The sequence below is a fragment of the Orycteropus afer genome, unplaced genomic scaffold (genome assembly GCF_000298275.1).
Source record: "Orycteropus afer afer isolate SDZICR_OR568_19922 unplaced genomic scaffold, OryAfe1.0 scaffold00208, whole genome shotgun sequence".
In the NCBI taxonomy this organism is placed as follows: Eukaryota; Metazoa; Chordata; class Mammalia; order Tubulidentata; family Orycteropodidae; genus Orycteropus; species Orycteropus afer.
In genome coordinates this window covers 1,070,117-1,091,093 of record NW_006921795.1, presented here as the reverse complement: position 1 = coordinate 1,091,093, position 20,977 = coordinate 1,070,117, and the positions used below count along the sequence as shown (strand labels likewise).

Genomic DNA, 20,977 nt, shown 5'->3' with positions numbered 1-20,977 from the left:
GCCTAAGGCACTTGACTGCTATTCAGAAGGCTGGTGGTTCAAATCCACCAGCCACTCCTCAGAAGGAAGATGGGGCAATCTACTTCCGTAGGGATACTGCCTCGGAAACCCAAGGAGGGTTGCTGTGAGTTGGGTCTGACTCGACGGCAAACAGCAACAACGACACTAATTATGGCCAGTGGTTGGCTAATTGTTACCCAAGGGAGAAGGAGTCATAGCTCTCTTGAAATATAAGCCATTGCAGCAGGTCACTGACAATTAACCATCTTGTTACAGGTCGCTGGACTTTATGGATTTTGTTTTTAGTCTTTTTCCTGTAAGTACATGCTGAATATTGAGTAATATTATTTGTTTATAAGCTAGAGAAAGTTTAGATAGTAAAATGCCATGTTCATTGTACAAACATTTAAAATACTATAATGTTGCGGTCTGAACTGCTTCTGTATTCCAAAGATAAGGCCAAATGGCATATTATGAACTCTTAAACATAGAACATAGTGCCATTTTCAAGAATCCTTCAGTTTTACTATTTTAACAGGTTATTTTCAATACATATATTAAAAGAAATGTAAGCATAGTTTCAATTTGTCATTCCTACCATAGTAGACCATATGATTGTCTGATTCAAAGTGGCCAGTACTAGTCCATTTCAGCTCACTAATGTCTAGGATAAGGAGCTCTGGTAGCATAGTGCCTAAGGCACTTGACTGCTAACCAGAAGGCTGGCAGTTCAAACCTACCAGCCACTCCTCGGAAGGAAGATGGGGCAATCCTACTTCTGTAGTGATACTGCCTCGGAAACCCAAGAAGGGGTCGCTATGAGTCGGGTCTGACTCGATGGCACATAACAACAACAACAACAATGCCTAGGATAAGGAGCCCTGGTCGCATAGTGGGTAGGGCATTTGCCTGCTAACCAGAAAGTTGGCTGTTCAAACCCACCAGCTACTCCATGCAAGGAAAATGAGGCAATCTACTTCCATAAAGATTTACAGCCTTGGAAAACAAATGGGGTCACTGAGTTGTAATTGACTCAATGGCAGTGGGTTTGGTTTGCTTTTGGAATGCCTAGGATATCAATCTTTATGTGGTCCAAATCAGTTTTGACAACTTCCAATTTTCCTAAGTTCATACTTCATAATTCTATGTTCCAGTTATTGATAAATGTTTGCACCTGTTTCTTCTCATTTTGAGTTATGCCACATCAACAAATGAAAGTCTTGAAAGCTGTACTCCACCCATGTATTAAGGCCAACTCTACTTTGAGGAGGCAGTTTTTCCTCAGTCGTATTTTGTGTGCCTTCCAACCTGAAGGGCTCATGATCCAGCGCTATATCAGACAATGTTTCCTTGCTATTCACAAGGTTTATAGTGTTGTTGTTGTTATGTGTCATCGAGTTGGCCCCAACTTATAGCAACCCCTCCTTGGGTTTCCAAGGCAGTATCACTACAGAAGTAGGACTGCCCAAACTTCCTTCCGAGGAGTGGCTGGTGGGTTTCAACCGCCAGCCTTCTGGTTAGCAGTCAAGTGCCTTAGGCACTATGCTACCAGAGCTCCTAAGGTTTATAGTAGCCTATTTTTTTCAGAAGTGGACTGTCGTGTCCTTCTCTCTAATATGTCTCAGTCTGGAAGCGCTGCTGTAACCTATGCACCATGGGTTACCCAGTTGGTATTGGAAATACTGCTGACATAGCTTCCAGTATCACAGCAGCATGCAAATCACCACAGTATGACAAACTGAGTAATAAGAATGACAAAGTAAAGAGAAATGGCATTGTATTAATCATCAGAAAGAACATTTCAAGATCTATCCTGAAGCATAATGCTGTCAGTGATAGGATAATATCCATATGCCTACAAGGAAGATCAGTTAATGCTACTATAATTCAAATTTACGCACCAACCACTAAAGCCAAAGATGAAGGAATTTAACATTTTTACCAACTTTGCAGTTTTAAATCGACCAAACATGCAGTCAGGATGCATTGATAAATACTGGTGAATGGAAAGCAAAAGTTGGAAACAAAGAAGCAGCATTGGTAGCTGGAAAATATGTCCTGGGTGATACAGAAATGATGCCTGAAATTGCATGATAGAATTTTGTTAGACCAATGACTTACTCATTGCAAATATTTTTTTTCAATACCATGAACAGTGACTATCCACATTGTGATAAATGGAGAAAAAAGAAGTTGTTAAGGATTTAATTTTACTTCGATCCACAATCAATGCCCATAGAAGTAGCAGTCAAGAAATTGTATGATGTATTGTATTGGGCAAATCTGCTGCAAAAGATCTCTTTAAGGTGTTAAAGAGCAAAGATATCACTTTTAAGACTAAGGTGTGCCTGACCTAAGCTATGGTACTTTCAATAGTCTCAAATGCCTGTGGACCTGGATAATGAGTTAGGTAGACCACAGAAAAATTGGTGCCTTTGAATAGTGGTGTTGGCAAAGAATACTGAATGTACATGGACTACTAGAAGCACGAGCAAATTTGTCTTGGAGGAAGGGCAGCTGGAATTCTCCTTAGAAGTGAGGTTGGCCAGACTTTGTCTTTCATACTTTGGTCATGTTGTCAGAATGGACCAGTCCCTGGAGAAAGATATCATGCTAGGTAAAGTAGAGGGTCAGTGCAAAAGTGCAAGACCTGCAATGAGATGGATTGACACAGTAGCTGTTACAGTGGGCTGAAGCATGGCAGTGATTCTAAGGATGGTGCAGGACCAGGCATTGTTTCATTATGTTGTGCATTGGGTCATTATGAATTTAAACTGAGTCAGTAGCACCTAACAACGACAAACACACGGACCATGCCAGATATCACACACAGGAATCAAATTGAATGCATCTGTGGAAAGAGACAGTGGACAAACTCAATATTATCAGTCAGAACAAGGCTGGGGGCTGACCATGGAATAGACCATCAGTTGCTCACATGCAAGTTTAAATTGAAGCTGAAGAAAGTTAAAACAAGTCCATGAGAGTCAACATACATACTTGATTATGTATGATTTTAGAGACCATCTGAAGAATAGATTTGATACAATGAACACCAGTGACCAAAGACCAGATGAGTTGTGGGACGATATCAAGGACATCATACATGAAGAAAGCAAAAGGTCATTTAAAATACAATACCAAACCCACTGCCATTGAGTCGATTCTGACTCATAGCAACACTAGAAGACAGAGTAGACCTGCCCCCTAGAGTTTCCAAGGCTGTAAATCTTTACAGAAGCAGGCTGCCTAATCTTTCTCCCACGGAGTGCTGGTGGGTTTGAACTGTCAACCTTTTGGTTAGCAGCCAAATACTTTAACTGCTGTGCCACTAGAGTACCTTATTAAAAAGACAGGAAGGAAAGAAAACACCAAAATGGATATTAGAAGAAACTCTTAAACTTGCTCCTGAACGTAGAGTAGCTAAAGTGAATTAAAAGAAATGATGAAGTAAAAGAGCTGAACAGAAGATTTTAAAAGGCTGCTCAACAAGACAAAGTAAAGTATTCTCATGAAATGTGCAAAAGACCTGGAGTCAGAAAATCAGAAGGGAAGAATATGCTCAGCATTTCTCAAGCTGAAAAAACTGAAGAAAAAATTCAAGCCTCAAATTTCATTATAGAGGAATTCTATGAGCAAAATATTGAATGATGTAGGAAGCATCAAATGAAGATGGAAGGAATGCACAGAGTCACTGTGCCAAAATTGTTGGTTGATGTTCAACCATTTCAGATAGCACATGATCAAGAACCAAAGGTACTGAAAGAAGAAGTCACAACTGGACTGAAGGAATTGATGGAAAGCAAGACTCCAGGAATTGATTGAGATATTTCAGCAAATGGATGCAATGCTGGAAGTGCTCATTTGTTTATGTCAAGAAATTTGGAAGACAGCTACCTGTCCAACTGACTAGAAGAGATTGATATTTGTGCCCCTTCAAAAGAAATCCAACAGAATGCAGAAATTATCAAACAATATTAATATCACATGCAAGTAAAATTTTGCTGAAAATAATTTTAAAATAGTTGCAGCAGCATAGACATGGACCTGCCAGAATGCAAGGTGGGTTCACAAGAGGTTGTGGGATGATGGATATCATTGCTGATGTCAGAGGGATCTTGGCTAAAGGCAAAGAAAACCAGAAAGATGTTTTCCTGTTTTATTGACTATGCAAACTCATTCAACTCTGTGGATCATAACAAATTATGGATAACATTGTAAAGAATGGGAATCCCAAACCATGTAACTTTACTCATGAGGAACCTGTACATGGACCATGAAGCAGTCCCTTAAACAGAACAAAGGGATAATGCATGGTTTCAAAACATAGAAGATGTGCATCAGGGTTGTATCCTTTCACCATACTTATCCAATCTGCATGCTGAAAATCAACTGAGAAAGTAGACTCTATGAAGAAGAACACAGTATCAGGATTGGAGAAAGACTCATTAATATATGCAGATGACACAACTTTGTTTGTGGATAGTGAAGAAGACTTGAAACATTTACTGATGAAGATCAAAGTCCACAGGCTTCAATATGGATTACACCTCAACATTAAAAAAGGAAAAAAAAAAAAAGAATTATCAATCAGACCAATACAGAACATCACCATAAGTGAAGAAAAGATTAAAATTGTGAAGGATTTCATTTTACTTGGGTTCACAATCAATGCCCATGGAAGCAGCAGTCAAGAAATCAAAGGATGTATTTTTTTAAAAAAAGTATTTATGTAAGATGCCACTTTGAACACTAAGGTGTCCTTGGCTTATGCCATATTATTTTCAGTTGCCTCATATACATGTGAAAGCTGGACGATGTAGAAGGAAAACCACAGAATTGTTGCATTTGAATTATGGTGTTGGTAAACATTGACTATATCATGGACTGTCAGAAGAATGAACAAATCTGTCTTGGAAGAAATACAGGCAGAATGCTTCTTAGAATTCAGAATGGTCAGACTTCCTCTCTCGTATTTTGGTCATGTTGTTGGGCATGACCAGTCCCTATAGAAGGATATCATGGTTGGTAAAGTAGAGGGTCTGAACAAGGGGAAGTCCTCAACAAGATGAATTCACACAGTGGCTGGAACAAAGGACTCAGGCATAACGATTTTGAGGATGGTGCAGGAGCAGGCAGTTTTTCATTCTGTTGTATTGTTGACAGCACCTAATAACAACAGTGTGCATAGCTGTTGTTGTTATTATATGCCAATAAGACAATTCTGACACATAGCAACCCTATATGACAGAGTAGAACTACCTGATAAGCTTTTCTAGTCTCTAATCTTTATGGATCCAGTTAAGGACGGGAAGCAAGGCTAGGCCTCAAGCCCCCTAGAGCTAGGAAAGGAAGGGAGCGGAGCAGCCGGGTACCACAGGAGCAGCAAGATCCAGATAAGGGACAGGAGGCAAGGTGGCCCCAACCTCCTAGAGCCAAGAAAGGGAGGGAGTAGCTGGGGACCACAAAGTGGCAGGTTCCAGGTAGGAATTAGGTAAGGGGAGGGTGCAGAGGTTTCCAACAGCTAAGGGAGAGAAACTTGTCTGTCAGTTTTTCATTCTGTGGGGCTTGTACATTGCTGTGGGCTTTAGGTTGTGCCACTGGTGTTTCAGATGCCAGCAGAGTTGCACATGGTACACAGGTTTCAACACAGCTTACAGACTAAGACAGACTAGGAAGAAGGAAGAGGTCATCCACTTCTCAAAACTTGGCCAGTGAAAACCTTATGAATAGCAGGGAAACACTGTCTGATACATTACTGGGCAACGTTATGAATAGCTTGGAAATATTATCCAACACAGTGAAGGAAAACGAGTCGCTTGGGTTGGAAGATGCTCAAAATAGGACTCAGAAAGAGCTGCCTCATCAGAGTAGAACCAACCTCAATGATATGGATAAAGTAAGTCTTTAAGGACCTCTATGTGCTGACATGGCACGACTCAAATTGAGGAGAAACAGCTGCAAAAATGCATTAATAATCAGAACATGGAATGCATGAAATATGAATCTAGGATAATTGGAAGTTGTCAAAAATGAAATGGGACACATAAAGATTGATATCCTAGGCATTAATGAGCAGAAATGGATAGGTTTGGGCATTTGGAATCAGACAACCATATAATCTACTATGCTGGGAATGACAAATAAACAGGAATGGTGTGGCATTCATCATCAAAAAGTATGTTTCAAGATCTGTCCTGAAGAACAATGCCATCAGTGATAGGATAATATCCATATGCCTACAAGGAAGACCCATTAATACTACTATTATTCAAATTTATGCACCAACCACCAAAGCCAAAGAAGAGGAAATTGAAGATTTTTATCAACTTCTGCAGTCTGAAATTGACCAAAAATGGCAGTAAAGATGTGCTGATTATCACTGATTGGAATGCAAAAGTTGGAAACAAAGAAGAATCACTGCTAGTTGGAAAATTTGGCCTTGGTGACAGAAATAAAGCTGGAGATCGCATGATAGAATTTTGCAAGACCAAAGACTTATTCATTGCAAATACCTTTTTTCAACAACACAAACGGCAGCTACACATGTGGACCTCACCAGATGGAGTACACAGGAATCAGATTGACTACATCTGTGGCAAGAGGAGATGAAAAAGCTCAATATCTTCAGCCAAAACAAGGCCAAGAGCTGATTGTGGACCAGACCATCAACTGCTCATATGCAAGTTCAACTTGAAGTTGAAGACAAAACAAGTCCACAAGAGACAAAATATGACCTTGAATATATCCCTCCTGAACTTAGAGACCATCTAAAAGAATAGATTTGATGCATTGAACACCAGTGACCAAAAACCAGAACAATTGTGGGATGACAAGAAAATCATACATGAAGAAAGCAAGAGGTCATTTAAAAGACGAGAAAGAAAGAAAAGACCAAAATGGATGTCAGAAGAGACTCTGAAACTTGCCCTTGAGTGAAGAGTAGCTAAAGCAAATGGAAGAAATGACAAGATAAAAAAGCCGAACAGAAGATTTTAAAGAGTAGCTTGAGCAGACAAAGCCAATTACTATAATGAAATGTGCAAAGAACTGGAGTTAGAAAACTAAAAGGGAAGAACACACTCAGCATTTCTCAAGCTGAAAGAACTGAGGAAAAAAATTAAGTCTTGAGTTGCAATATTGAAAGATTCTATGGGCAAAATATTGAATGATTTAAGAAGCATCAAAAGAAGATAGAAGGAATACACAGAGTCACTGTACCAAAAAGAACTGGTTAGTCTTCATCCATTTCAGGAGGTGGCAAATGTTCAAGAACCAGTGGTATTGAAGGAAGAAGGTGAAGCTGCATTGAAAGAATTGACGAAGAACAAGACTCCAGGAATTGACAGAATACACATTGAAATCTTTCAACAAATGGATGCCCTGCTGGAGGCACACACTGTATTATGCCAAGAGAATTGGATGTCAGCTATCTGGCCAACTGACTGGAAGAGATCTATATTTGTACCCATTCCAAAGAAAGGTGATCCCACAGAATGTGGAAATTGTCAAACAGTATCATTAATATCACATCCAAGTAAAATCACATCCAAAGAAAGGTGATCCCACAGAATGTGGAAATTGTCAATCAGTATCATTAATATTACATCCAAGTAAAATCTTACTGAAGAGAATTAAAAAATGGTTGCAGCAGTATATTGACAGAGAACTTCCAGAAGTGCAAGCTGGGTTCAGAAGAGGATGTGGAACAAGGGATATCATAGCTGCTGTCAGATGGATCTTGGCTCAAGGCAAAGAATACCAGAAAGATGTTTACTTGTGTTTTATTGACTATGCAAAGGCATTTGATTGTGTGGATCATGACAAATTATGGATAACATTGAGAAGAATGGGAATTCCGGAACACTTAATTGTACTCATGAGGAACCTGTACATAGACCAGGAGGCTGTTGTTAGAGCAGAGCAAGGGAACACTGCATGATGTAAAATCAAGAAGGGAGTGTGTCAAGGTTTTATCCTTTCACCATACTTATTCAATCTCTATGTTGTGCAAGTAATCCAAGAACCTGGACTATGTGAAGAAGAACTTGGCATCAGGGTTGGAGGAAGAATCATTAACAACCTGGGATACACTGATGACACAACTTTGCTTGCTGAAAGGAGGATAACTTGAATTACTTACTGATGAAGATTGAAGAATACAGTCTTCAGTGTGGATTACATCTCAATATAAAGAAAACAAAAATCCTCACACCTGGACCTATAAGCAGCATTACGATTAATGGAGAAAAGATTAAAATTGTGAAATACTTCACATTGTTTAGTTCTACAATTGATGCCAATGGAAGCAGCAGTCAGGACATCAGATGACATGTAGCACTGGGCAAATTGGCTGCAATGGACCTCTTTCAAGTGCTGAAGAGCAAAGATGTCTCCTTGAGGACTAAGGTATGCCTGAGACAAGCTGTGGTATTTTCAGTTGCCTCATATATATGTGAGAGCTGGACAATGAATAAGGAAGACCAAAGAAGAATTGATGCTTTTGATCTGTGGTGTTGGTGGACTGCTAGAAGAACTAACAGGTCTGTCCTGAAGGAAGTGCAACCAGAATGCTCCTTGGAGGCGAGAATGGCCAGATTTCATCTCACATACTTTGGTCATGTTGTCAGAAGGGAACATTCCCTGGAGAAGGATGTAATGCTTGGTAAGATGGAGGGTAGACAAAATAGGGGAAGGCCCTAAAAAGATGGATTGATACAGTGGCAGCAACAATGAGCTCAAGTATAGCAAGAATCATTGGAGCTGGCTCAGGACAGGGTGGTGTTTCGTTCTGCTGTACATAGGGTCGCTATGAGTCAGAGATGACTCGACGACACCTAACAACAACAACAGTCTTTATGGGAGCATAAAGGTCTTTTCTCTCCAGTGGTGGGTTCGAACCACTTACATTTTGGTTAGCTGTCTATTGCTTAACCACTGTGCCACATAGCTCCTTATGGACAGTTTTACCAGCGTTTTATTAGAATCAAGTAATTAGGAAGAGTGAAATTATATGAAGATGTCATCAGTTATGCTAAAGGAAACTAGACAGATTCCTTTATAACTTACATGGGCCCAAAATATTCTGTAGCTTATCCTGTTGCTTTCCAGGAATAGGAAGGTAGGGACTTGTGGTTGATTCTCTGGTTGGTATTTCTTTCTCTTTAATTCCTGGGGCCAAACTCAGAACCTATTGTGGAGGAGCCTAGCTAGTGTTTGGTGGATGAGCTCAGGAAGCCCCACATGCAGGCAAGGGACCTGTGTCTGGGTGCCAGCCTCCTTCTTCTGCATTATTTCATTGTTGTCTAGGAGCAGAGACTCCAACCAGACTCTTACCCCTTTATTGGAGGGAAGAAAGTTGGGGGAGGAAAGACCATTGAGAGAAAAAACGTGGTTCTGTAAAGATTATTTTTCCACAGTAGGCCCATCACTTAAGCAAAACCAATGACTCTACTTCTTCATTTGACTGATGACAAGCAAAGTATCTTATTTCCTTATCATTGTCTTTATACTGAGAAAAAATAAATATGGTTTAATTACATTGAAGGAAGGTTGGGCAATCCTACTTCCGTAGTGATACTGCCTCGGAAACCCAAGGAGGGGTCTCTATGAGTCGGGGCCGACTCGACGGCAAATAACAACAACAACAACATCAGATCATAGATTATATTCCCTCATTTTGTTCATATAATGAAGCCTTGCAATAATGTTCTTCATTGTGGCTTTATTGAAGTAATTTTAAGGCATTTTCAAAGTTCATAAAGCAATGCAGAGTGCCCTGAATGTAGGATTTACAAAGCCTGTATCCCTCAAAGATGCCACATAGAAGTTTCCTAAGTTTATTTCATTCTTATTTTGAAGTCCATGTAAACTCAATTCTCCAGCATTACAAAAGTGATGCTAACTTTAAAAAGATAAAAGACACATTCACATTTTAATTCTATTTCATTTCAGTATATAGGGAGAGACAGGAGCAAACTACCTTCACTATTTCATCCTTAGTCCTTCTACTCTAAGTAGAGGCAGCTCATTATATTTAGTCTCCATCCTCCCACAGAGAGCCTGCTATGACATGGCACTAACTCTTGTCATTCAGCAACTTGACTGCAAAGTTCCCCGAAAGTTCTCCTTTGGGTTGCACAAATGTCCCAGGAGTTTTGGATTAGCACAAGCAATGCCTTTACAGGGTTCAGGAGGAGGCGAGGTCCCAGAGGGACAAATTAGCTCTAGGAAGAGCAAGCTGCTTCCGCAGGGACCTGGCAGAGGATCAAGCAGGCTTCCGTTGCACAGCTGGCCTAGAGCAGCACCATCTGATAGAAACAGACACAGCCACATGAACAATTCAGTGTGTTCTAGGAGCCATCTTAACACATGGGAAGAGAAGCTGGTGAAACCAATTATAATAACATATTTTATTTAACCCGAGTATCCAAAGCGTAGTTATTTCACCATGCAATCAATATGAAAAGTTATTAATGATCTATTTTACATTCTTTTTTTCCATACTAAGCCTTTGAAATCTAGTGCTCATTTTTCACTTACAGCATATCTAAATTCAAGTGCTAAATTTTCATCAGAAATACTTGATCTGTATTTAAATGTCATAAAATTTGTGGTTGGTAAGGTAAATTCACATTCCCAAATTGTTCCAAACTTACATAAAACTTTTCCAATAACTGAATTGGCTATCAGTTTTTACATGTATATTACCAGTAAGTCACTGCCATCAAGTCAATTCCAACTCGTAATGACCCCCATTCCAATGCTGTAAATCTTTACAGAAGCAGACTACCTTATCTTTCTTCCACAGAACAGCTGGTGGGCTTGAACCACGGACCTTTTGGTTAATAGCCAAATGCCTTAACTGCGACACCACCAGATCTCCTTAAATATGAATTAACTAAGATGAAATAAAATGAAAATTTCACTTTCCCAGTCACATTAGTGACATTCTAAATGCTTAGTAGCCACAGGGGGCTAGTGGCTATCATATTGGATAACACAGGACTAGAAGGTCTTAGTAAGTAGAATTCATCAGGACATGGGTTCCTCTGTGACTGCTAACTAAATAAACCCACTGCTGAAGTTTGAGCACACTTTTGTATCTGTTTGCCCACATGGAATCACATCATGATAAAATACGCAGAAATCCATTTGTATGTAATCACAGACTTTAGAGTCAGATAAGGCCTGAAGTGCTACCCTCTTATCTCACAGAGCAGTGACTGGGCTGGTTTAAGATCACTTACTAAGCAAAGGGCCTGTGCTAGGATGCCATGCTGCCTCAGTTACTCATGCAATAGCAGATGAATTAGCAAGTGCAAATGCCCTTAATTTTAAAAATCTGTTTTTGCAAAAGAGCTATGCTGAATAGGTCCCATTGTTCATAATATTCATTTATTCAGGTTTCATCCAGACACACAATTCTTTTCTCTATATTCTTACAGTTGCTTATTTCCCTGAATTTTATGTGATTAATTTCCAAGTTATAGTAAAATTTAATTTGAAAATCCTTTCCTGATCAACACATTTTGATCCTATTTTCCTTAGTGTTTAATAGCAAGAACTTTTGTATAATACTTATCTGAAAAATGGCTTTTGATTCTCTCTCCATGTGTCTTGGTTTTTCAATTAGGACAAGAATTTTTGCATAATTTCTCTGCCCCACCTCACTCCTGAGTTTGTCCTCATCCAGAACTTCGTGAGGATGGTCCCCTTCAATAACTGCACCCTCAAACAGGATCTCTATGTCTTCCATCGGGCTGGACTACTCAAGTAGGTAGATGCACGCACGTGTGGGCAAAAGACAACCTATGAAGTTAAAAAGAGAGAGAGAAAGGGACAATAGTGGTTCCTACTATTTTTATTTAATATTCCATTCCAAAAATTAATTGAATTTTATTGGTGGTGGGATTGATCAAGATATTTTAGCTAATACATTTGGGGAAAGAGTAATATTAAGAAGAGATTGTCTTGTCACCTATTAAAATGTAAGTCCATAAACAATGTCATGTTGACAGCATCTATAGGTAGAACAATGTAATACAGTAAAAAGTCCAACTGTAGATTCCAGCCTGGTAGGAACTTTGTATGTGTGTACATGTATACATATATGACAAAGTCTGCATGACAGTAATGGGGAAAGGAAGGATTATTCTACAAATGGTGGGACAAAAATAAACGTAGAAACTTTCTTCACACCTACAGTACAATCAGTTCCTGTTTTGATTGAAGTGTTCAATCTAAACATTGAAAACATAAAACATTAGAAAATACGTATGTACCAGGTTCTGGGAGTAAAATGGTAAGCAACTTACAAACTTGTTTGCACTTTGAAAGCTTATAGACACATGTATAAACGTACAATGTAGCTGCGATGGGAATAGCCAATGATGATGGGTACACATTACTATGCAAATGATCAAGAGATTTGGAAAATGATGCAGAGATTTGGCCTAATCAGAGGCAGTTTTCCTGATGAAGTAAGCTTGAGTGCAATCCAGGAGTGTGAGTAAAGATTGATCTTTATCACATTTTGTTGTTGTTGTTGTTGTTATTTGCCATCGAGTTGCCCCGACTCATAGCGACCCCTCCTTGAGTTTCCGAGGCAGTTATCACTACGGAAGTAGGATTGCCCAACCTTCCTTCCGAGGAGTGGCTGGTGGGTTTGAACCGCAAGCCTCCTGGTTAGCAGTCAAGTGCCTTAGGCACTATGCTACCAGAGCTCATTTAGGATGGGGAAAGTCTTTTAAAACGTAAAGCCAATGGAAGAAAAAATAACACCTGTTATAGCAAGCCTTGCGAGGCTGGCACAGGACCAGGCAGTGTTTTGTTCTGTTGCACATAAGGTAGCTATGAGTTGGAGATAACTCAATGGCACCTAATAACAACAACAACAACAACCACATTTTACTATATAAAAAATTTTGAGCTATTCTAATTAAAAGGCGTTCTGGTGATACAGTAGTTAAAGCATTCAGATGCTAACCAAAATGTCAGCAGTTTGGATCTACCAGCCCCTGCACAGGAGAAAAATGAGGCAGTCTTCTTCTGTAAAGATTTAAAGCCTTGGAAACCCTGAAGGATAGTTCTACTCTTTCCTATTTGAATCATCTTGATGACAGTAGGTTTGGTTTTTGCTTTTGTTTTTATTCCAATTAAGTTTTTCTAATTAAGTTAACCAGAAGGCTGATGATTCAAACCCACCAGCCACTCCTCAGAAGGAAGGTTGGGCAATCCACTTTTGTAGTGATACCGCCTCGGAAACCCAAGGAGGGGTCACTATGAGTCAGGGCCCACTCGATGACACATAACAACAACACAACAATTAAGTTAAAGTGTAACCTTACTAGTAAGTAAGGATATGTTTAACAAATACAGTAAACGAAGGGTTGATATATTTAATATATACAGAGCTTTTAGTAATCAATAAGAAACTCATTTAATAACGAATAGAAAAACTAACGAAAAATCCTGACCAAACTGCATTTGAAGAAAAACAGATAATCCATAGGTATTTAAAAATTTTCAGCCTTGTGACTAATCAGGAAAAGAAACCAAAGCAAGGGTGAGATATTATTTTTGGTCAATTGGCAAGAATTAAAATATATATCTTAGTTTTCTAGTGCTGCTATACCAGAAGTACCACAAACATTAATGAACAGAAATTTATTCTCTGTAATTTAGGAGTCTAGAAGTCTGAATTCAGAGTGCTGTCTCTAGGGGAAGTCTAGGCTAGAGGTCTGAGTTCAGAGTGCCAGCTCTAGGGGAAGACTTTCTGTCTCTGGATTCTGAGTGGAGGTGCCTTGACTGGGGCTTCAGCTCTGCCTTCCAGGCCCATTGGAGTGAGATGGAAGCTTCTTCTGACTTATGCAGCTGCTGGCTGCTGAGGCTGATGAGTCTAAGATCAATCAGCAGGCAAAATGAGAGATTGTTGGCTTACAATTGCAAAAGCAACAATCCCAAGATTGCCAGGTAACATGATAGGCCACTGGTTCAAGTCCAGGAACTGGAGATGATGACTGGGCAAATGCAGGATCTCAAAATGAACAAAAAGCTAGAGACCTTTCTCAAAGTTTCTGCAAATATACTGGAAGCAGGACACACCCTGAATGCAACTGCTCTTCAACTAATTAGATGCTCACAGGAGATTCTACCCTGGAGGTGATTACACCATATCCAGTCTCATCATGCAGAATAACTATATCCAACTGCCAAGGCACTCAAAATCATGGCCCAGTCAAGTTGACACACATCCTTAGCAACAAGTGCTGTCCAGTTAGTTGGCTCTTGACTCATAGCCACCCTACATACAACAGAACAGAACACTGCCTGATACTGCCCCAGCCTCGCAGTCCTTTCTACACCTGAGCCTATCGTTAAAGCCATAGTGTCAATCCATCTTGTTGAGGATCTTCTCCTTTTTTGCTGACCCTTCACTTTACCAAGCATAATATTCTTCTTCGGGGAATGGTCCCTTCTGACAACATGACCAAAGTAGGTGAGAGGAAGTCTGGCCATTTTTGCTTCCAAGGAGCATTCTGGCTGCACTTCCTCCAGGACAGATCTGTTCGTTCTTTTGGCAGTCCATAGTACTTTCAGTAGGAGCTCTGGTAGCATAGTGCCTAAGGCACTTGACTGCTAACCAGGAGGCTGGGGGTTCAAACCCACCAGCCACTCCTCAGAAGGAAGGTTGGGCAATCTACTTCTGTAGTGAAACCACCTCAGAAAACCAAGGAGGGGTTGCTATGAGTTGAGGCCAACTCAATGGTACATAACAACATCAAAAGTACTTTCAGTATTCTTTGCCAACACCACAACTCAAAAGCATCAATTCTTCTTCAGTCTTTCTTATGCATTATCCAGCTTTCCCATGCATGTGTGGCAATTGAAAATACCATAGCTTGGGTTAGTCTTACACTTTAGTCTTACACCTTAGTCTTCAAAGAGAAACCTTTGCTCTTCAGCACCTTAAAGAGATCTATTGCAGCATATTTGCCCAGTGCAATATGACGTCTCATTTCTTGACTGCTGCTTCCATTGGTGTTGATTGTGGAACCATGTAATATGAAATCTTTGACAACTTGAATTTTTCTCCATTTATCGCGATGCTGCTTATTGGTCCAGTTATGAGGATTTTCATTTTCTTCATGTTGAGGTATAATCCATACTGCAGACTGTAGTCTTTAATCTTCATCAATAAGTACTTCAAGTCATCTTCACTTTCAGCAAGCAAAGTTGTGTTGTCTGCACATCACAGGTTGTTAATTAGTCTTCTTCCAATCCTGATGCCATGTTCTTCTTCATATAGTCCAACTTCTTGGATTATTTGCTCAGTGTACAGAATGAATAAACATGGTGAAAGGATACAACCCTGAGACACTCCATTCTAGATTTTAAACCACGCAGTATCCCTTTGTTCTGTTAAATGACTGCCTCCTGGTCTATGTACAGGTTCCTTATGAGTACAATTAAGTGTTCTGGAAATCCCATTATTCTTAATGTTATCCATAATTTCTTTTGATCCACATAGTCAAATGCTTTTGCATAGCCAATAAAACACAAGTAAACATCTTTCTGGTATTCTTTGCCTTGACCCAAGATCCATCTGACATCAGCAATGATATCCCTTGTTCCACGTCCTCTTCTGAATGCAGCTTGTATTTCTGGAATTTCCTTGTTAATGTACTGGTGCAACTGTTTTTGAATTATCTTCTGCTAAATTTTACTTGTGTGTGATACTAATGATATGTTCAATAATTTTCACATTCTGTTGGATCACCTTCCTTTGGAATGGGTACAGATATGGATCTCTTCCAGTCAGTTGGCCAAGTCACTCTCTTCAAAATGTGACCACCGGAGACCTCAAAGAGGAACAGCCATTGTTTTGGAATTAGTCCCTGGTCTCAATTACCCCAAGGTGGCACTGTTTTTCAGGGCCTTCCTTTCTCCATCCATTTCCTCACAGGATTTTCTAAAAGTTGTAAGATTTTGTCATAGTTGCTCCTCTGTGCTGGCAGTGGATTCTGTTGAGGGGTTGGCAGAGGATCCAGGAACAGCAGCCAGCATAACCTGCAAATCAGGAACTCATGCAGTGATGCTCTGTGACATTCACCCTTTGTATCTATGATCCTCATACTTGGCTTTAGGCCCTACAAGGGGTTGTTCATCCCTGGTATCACAGAATACTATCCAAGGATGGGCTGGAGGTTCCAGAGTCATCATAGACTATGGCATCTTCCACCTTTTTCCCCTGAATGCATAGCTTCCAGCCTCGAGGACAACTCACCCTTATACAGTCAGATTCTGGATTTAGATAGACTCTAGTGTGCTCCGTGAACCAGCAGCAGCAGCATTCACTGAGAACTTGTTAAAATGCAGAATCCTAGAACCTCCCTGTAGAATCTGTGTTAACCTAGGAACCTGTGTTTTAACAAGCCTTCTAGTTTGTTTTTCTGCTTGTTGAAGTTGGACAAGCACTAGAGGTTTCTTCTGTTTCTTATAGATATGTCATTTGGTGGGAAACAGTTGTGATTCTAACTGTAAAACCATATAGGTCACATGTGCTTTAAACTGTTAAGATATTAAGTCCCTTCTGTATTGCATAAATAAATCATCACGGTTGATTTTATAAGACTATATGGAGTGTAAGAGTCTATATTTTTAAAAATTACTTTTATTCAAAGAATGTTTTCATTTCTTTTAACCTATTTCTAGTCTCTTGCCCTTTCTTTTTACACACCTCCTCCCTTTAACCTTTTTTATTGTTTTTTGTTTTCAACTATCTTTTTAAGCTTAGAAATTTAGATTATCAGTTAGTATGCTTTCAGTTACAAATAAAAGAAAAAAAACTAAACTCAAAATGGCTTCAACCATAATAAGGGCTCGTGTTGGCTTACACAACTGGGATGTCTGGAGAGAAGCAGGGCTTCTTTAGAGTTTGTGTCTTCAGGGACTTGGTCTCATTCATAATTTCTACTCAGCCTTTCCTGGTATCAACTTCTTCCTAAAATGAGTATCCATCACATTAACAACATGGGTGTTGGACTCCAGGCTGACATACAGCCACCACTTCAGAGGGAGCACAGGGCTGGCTGAGGTGAGCTTTCTATCCCAGAAACCCCAGCAGCTGTCCTCAGTCACCCATCCAGTCAGTCACTTAGTAAATATGTGTTGGCTGCATGCTGTGTACTAGCTCCAGTTCTAGGTGCTGGGGAGACAGAAGTGACTAACACAGATCATGGGGCCTGTGTTCTAGTAAGAGGAGAAAGACATCAATAAGGTAAAGAGGTGAGAAGGTAATTAGGGGGTAAGGTAATGTGAAGAGCAGATGGGAATGTGCAGTTGTACATAGTGTGCTTATGGAATAGGCTTCACGGGGAAGGCATCTCAGAAAACATTATTGAGTCAAGACCCAAAGGAAGAGAAGGAGCCATCTCCTACCTGGGGTCAGAGCTTTTTAGGCAGAGGGCACTGCAAAGGCGCAGGCTCTGAACACTTCTTATTCCATAGTTTTCAGATATATCATGGTTTTTTTTTTTTTTCTTTCCATTTTTTGCTTCACTTCTCCTGACATTTGGAATAGATTGTTACTGCACTTAAGTTTGGTTGTTTTAAATTTCATGACTTCATGTTCTAGTATCCCACCCAAATTTGTTGTTCTTCCCTTGGGAAATTATATTTGTGTCTGGCATCTGCCCTCCGGCCATGCTGGTGAGCACTGGGGCAAATAACTCATTCAATTGTTAGTGATGTTGTCCTCCTCTGTCAAAGTATTCCACACGAGGTTCCCTTTTGTTGCATTTAGTGACTGCTTGATTTTGAGATGAGAGAATTTCTTATTATTTATGTTAATTTCACTTTAAATGTATAAAATTCTGTGACATATGTTTTCTTTTTAGCCTTTGTAACTTTATTTGGTATTATCTAGGAAATTTTCTGTAAATGATTTCTTTTCCTTTTCCTTGCTTCCCATTTCTGATCTTTATCCTTTGCTTTTCTTTCCACTCATTTATTCATTAGCTGGGTCACACTTGGGTGAACTGGCCACTCATCTCATTTCCATGCCCTTCCTAAAGATGCTTCTTTGAGATTTGACTTTTTTAATTTGGGGGAATATATTGCAAACTTAATCACCCAACTAATATTTATTGGACTAGGAATTATTTTCTGTGAATAAATATTTACTGCTGAGTTAAATCATACAACCAGTTGTCAACTTTGCTTAGTAAAGAAAAATGCCCTTAGGTAATAGTGTTAGTTATCTAGTACTGCTGTAACAGAAATGCCACAAGTGTTGTTGTTGTTATGGTAGGTGATGGTAATTGGGGTGTGAAATCAAATGTACATGAACTCTTGATTTTAAAACAAATTTTTCCTCTGTAAATTTGCACCCAAAGCTCAATACAATTTGAAAAAAAAAAGAGAAAGAGAGAAAAAAAAATTCATGGTGTAAACTCTAGGGGAAGACATACTTTCTCTGTTGCCTCTGTGGGAAGGTCCTTTTCTCCTTTGGACATCAGTGAGCCTGGTGTCCCTTGGAGATCTCCATATGTCTTGGCATAAGTGTGGTAGTTATGTTTGTGTGTCAACTTGGATGGGCCTGGTTGAGTGGCTGGGCAGCTGGTGGTAATATTCCCCATGATGAGACTGGTAATGAACTCAATGGTGGACTCTACTCTGAGCAGCTGAGTAGCTGCCTTAAGGATATGGTCTGCTTCCTGTCTATAAAAAGAAGACTTGCAGAATGGTCTCTACCTTATGGCACGCTTGGACCCTGCATGTAACCGTGTCACTGTTCAGCAGCCTTGCCTGCTCTGCCGATCTTGGGGCTTACAATGGACTTGAATTAATGTCCTTCCATGTGGTTTGGTAGCATTGGGACTATGCCATTTTATTTGTTGACCTTGGGCTTGTTAGCCTCAGCAGCCAGCAGCTGCCTGAGTAGAAAAGCCTCTAGCTTCAGTGGGCCAGGAGCAAGTGGCAGAGCTGAAGCCCAAGGTCGAGGGCCTTTCACACAGCCCCTAGAGCATAGCACGTTCAACTTGGACTTCTAGCTTCCAAACTGTAAGAGAATACACTCCTGTTTGTTAAGGCCATCCGATTTGTGCTCCTATCAGAGCAGCACTAGGTAACCAGAACAATTGGTCTTCTCCTGAGTCTAGAAGGTTCTCAGCATAGATCCAAAGAACACACTCCACTCCTGATTCTTCTTTCTTGGCAGTAATTAGATCCCTCTCCTCTCTGCTTGCTTCTCTCTCCTTTTATTTCTTGTAATATAACAGATGTGACTCAAGAGTGAGACTTGAGTAAGGGTGGGACTTGAGTCATATCCTTATGTAAGACTGTGCCTCAAGATACAACCCATGCTAATCCTGCCTCATTAACATGTAGAAGTTAGAATCTACAGCACAATAAAATGGAGGATAATTGCATCAGATCACAAAACGGAGGACAACTGCACAGTACTGCTAATCATGGCCTAGCTAAGTTGACACATATTTTGGGGGAACACAATTCAATCCATGACTCCACCTGTTGGCACTCAAAATTCATATCTCTGTCATATGTAAATAACACCACATCACATCATCCTAAAAGTCTTAAATTGACTCAAAGTCCAAAATCTTATCTTCACAATCATCTAAATCAAATATGATTGAGACTTTAGGCATATTCCATCCTGGGGGAAAATTTCTCTTCATCTGTGAACATGTGAAATCTAGACTACAAATTATCTGTTTCCAGTATACAGTGGTGGAACAGGCATAAGATAGACATTTCCATTACAAGTTGGAGAAATTGAAAGGAGAGAAAGATAAAGGGCACCAAACAAGTCCAAAACCCAGCAGAACAATTTACATTAGCTGTCAAGTCTTGAAAATAATCCTCTATTCTCTGAGACCAATTACGAAATAGCCTTACCTTCTGTACTCTGGGTGTGGGTCATGATCTCTAGATTCTGGGCTTTAGCTCCACCTTCCAGACCCAGTGAGTTTGCAACTCTACTCCCTCTGCTTTGGGTAGCCTCATTCTCCTAGTCCATCTGAGTGGCAACCTTCCTCTCTCAGCACTGGCAGGCACCATTATTCTGGCTCTTAGGTCCATCTGAGTAGCAACCACACTCCCTCAGCTTTTGGTAGTTTCCACATCTCCCAGAATATCTTAACAGTAGCCCCACACTCTGGAATTGAGGGATGAAGATCAAAGAATTAAAACCTAGTAAGCTCTGGCCCCACTCTTTGAGACTGAAGCACCTCTACTTCCCATGCTCTTTCCAATAGTTCTGCTCCAGATACAGTCCTTTTCTTTTCTTGCAGGACAACAGATATAGTTCCTTTGGCCTGTTTCCTGCCTGTAAAATTCCAAGAGATCTCTCCGTTCATTCTTTCTCTGTCCCTTTCTTTTCTGCTATCCTCATTGGTTAGATCCATCAGTCACAGGCTTAATCTCATCAACAAAAATTGGTGTAGCCATGTCCTTGGTGAAAACTCTAGGACATGTGTCAATAGTTTGTACAACAGAATTTTCTAAATCTTTAGATTTTGTTTTCATTTTGCACAGTTCATTCTTTACTCTCTTGGTTTATTGTAAGCAGCAAGGAGAAACCACACAGTCCATTAAAGATCTTGCTTAGAAACCTCAGCCAAGTATTCAAGTTCATCATATATGAGTTTCTACCTTCTAGAAAGCCAGGAACCTGGACAGAAGAGCAGTCAGCCCCAGGGTTACAGGGGAGGAGAGACAACTCAGGGACACCTGAAGTAGCAAGTGGCAAGAGCAGGAAAAAGGGGATTAAAAGGCAGGAAGCCAGAGAGAAGAGCAGTCAGCCAAAGGGATTAGGTGAGGAGAGGCAACTCAGGCCCACCCAGAGTAGCAGGCCAGAAGAGCAGGAGAAAGGGGATAAAAAGCCAGGAACCCGGACAGAGGAGCAGTCAGCCCCAGGGACAACTCAGGGACGCACAAAACAGCAGGGCAG

General features: G+C 40.2%; 1 protein-coding gene across 1 annotated transcript in view; it reads left to right on the top strand.

Annotated features, from left to right (window-relative positions):
- CFAP61 (cilia and flagella associated protein 61) overlaps positions 1-20,977 on the top strand; it is a 722,434-nt gene that overhangs the window by 259,245 nt on the left and 442,212 nt on the right. The window contains exons 11-12 of the mRNA XM_007948197.1: positions 277-316; positions 11,636-11,775. Coding sequence (XP_007946388.1) covers positions 277-316; positions 11,636-11,775 — 180 coding nt within the window. The remainder of the gene's footprint in view (positions 1-276; positions 317-11,635; positions 11,776-20,977) is intronic.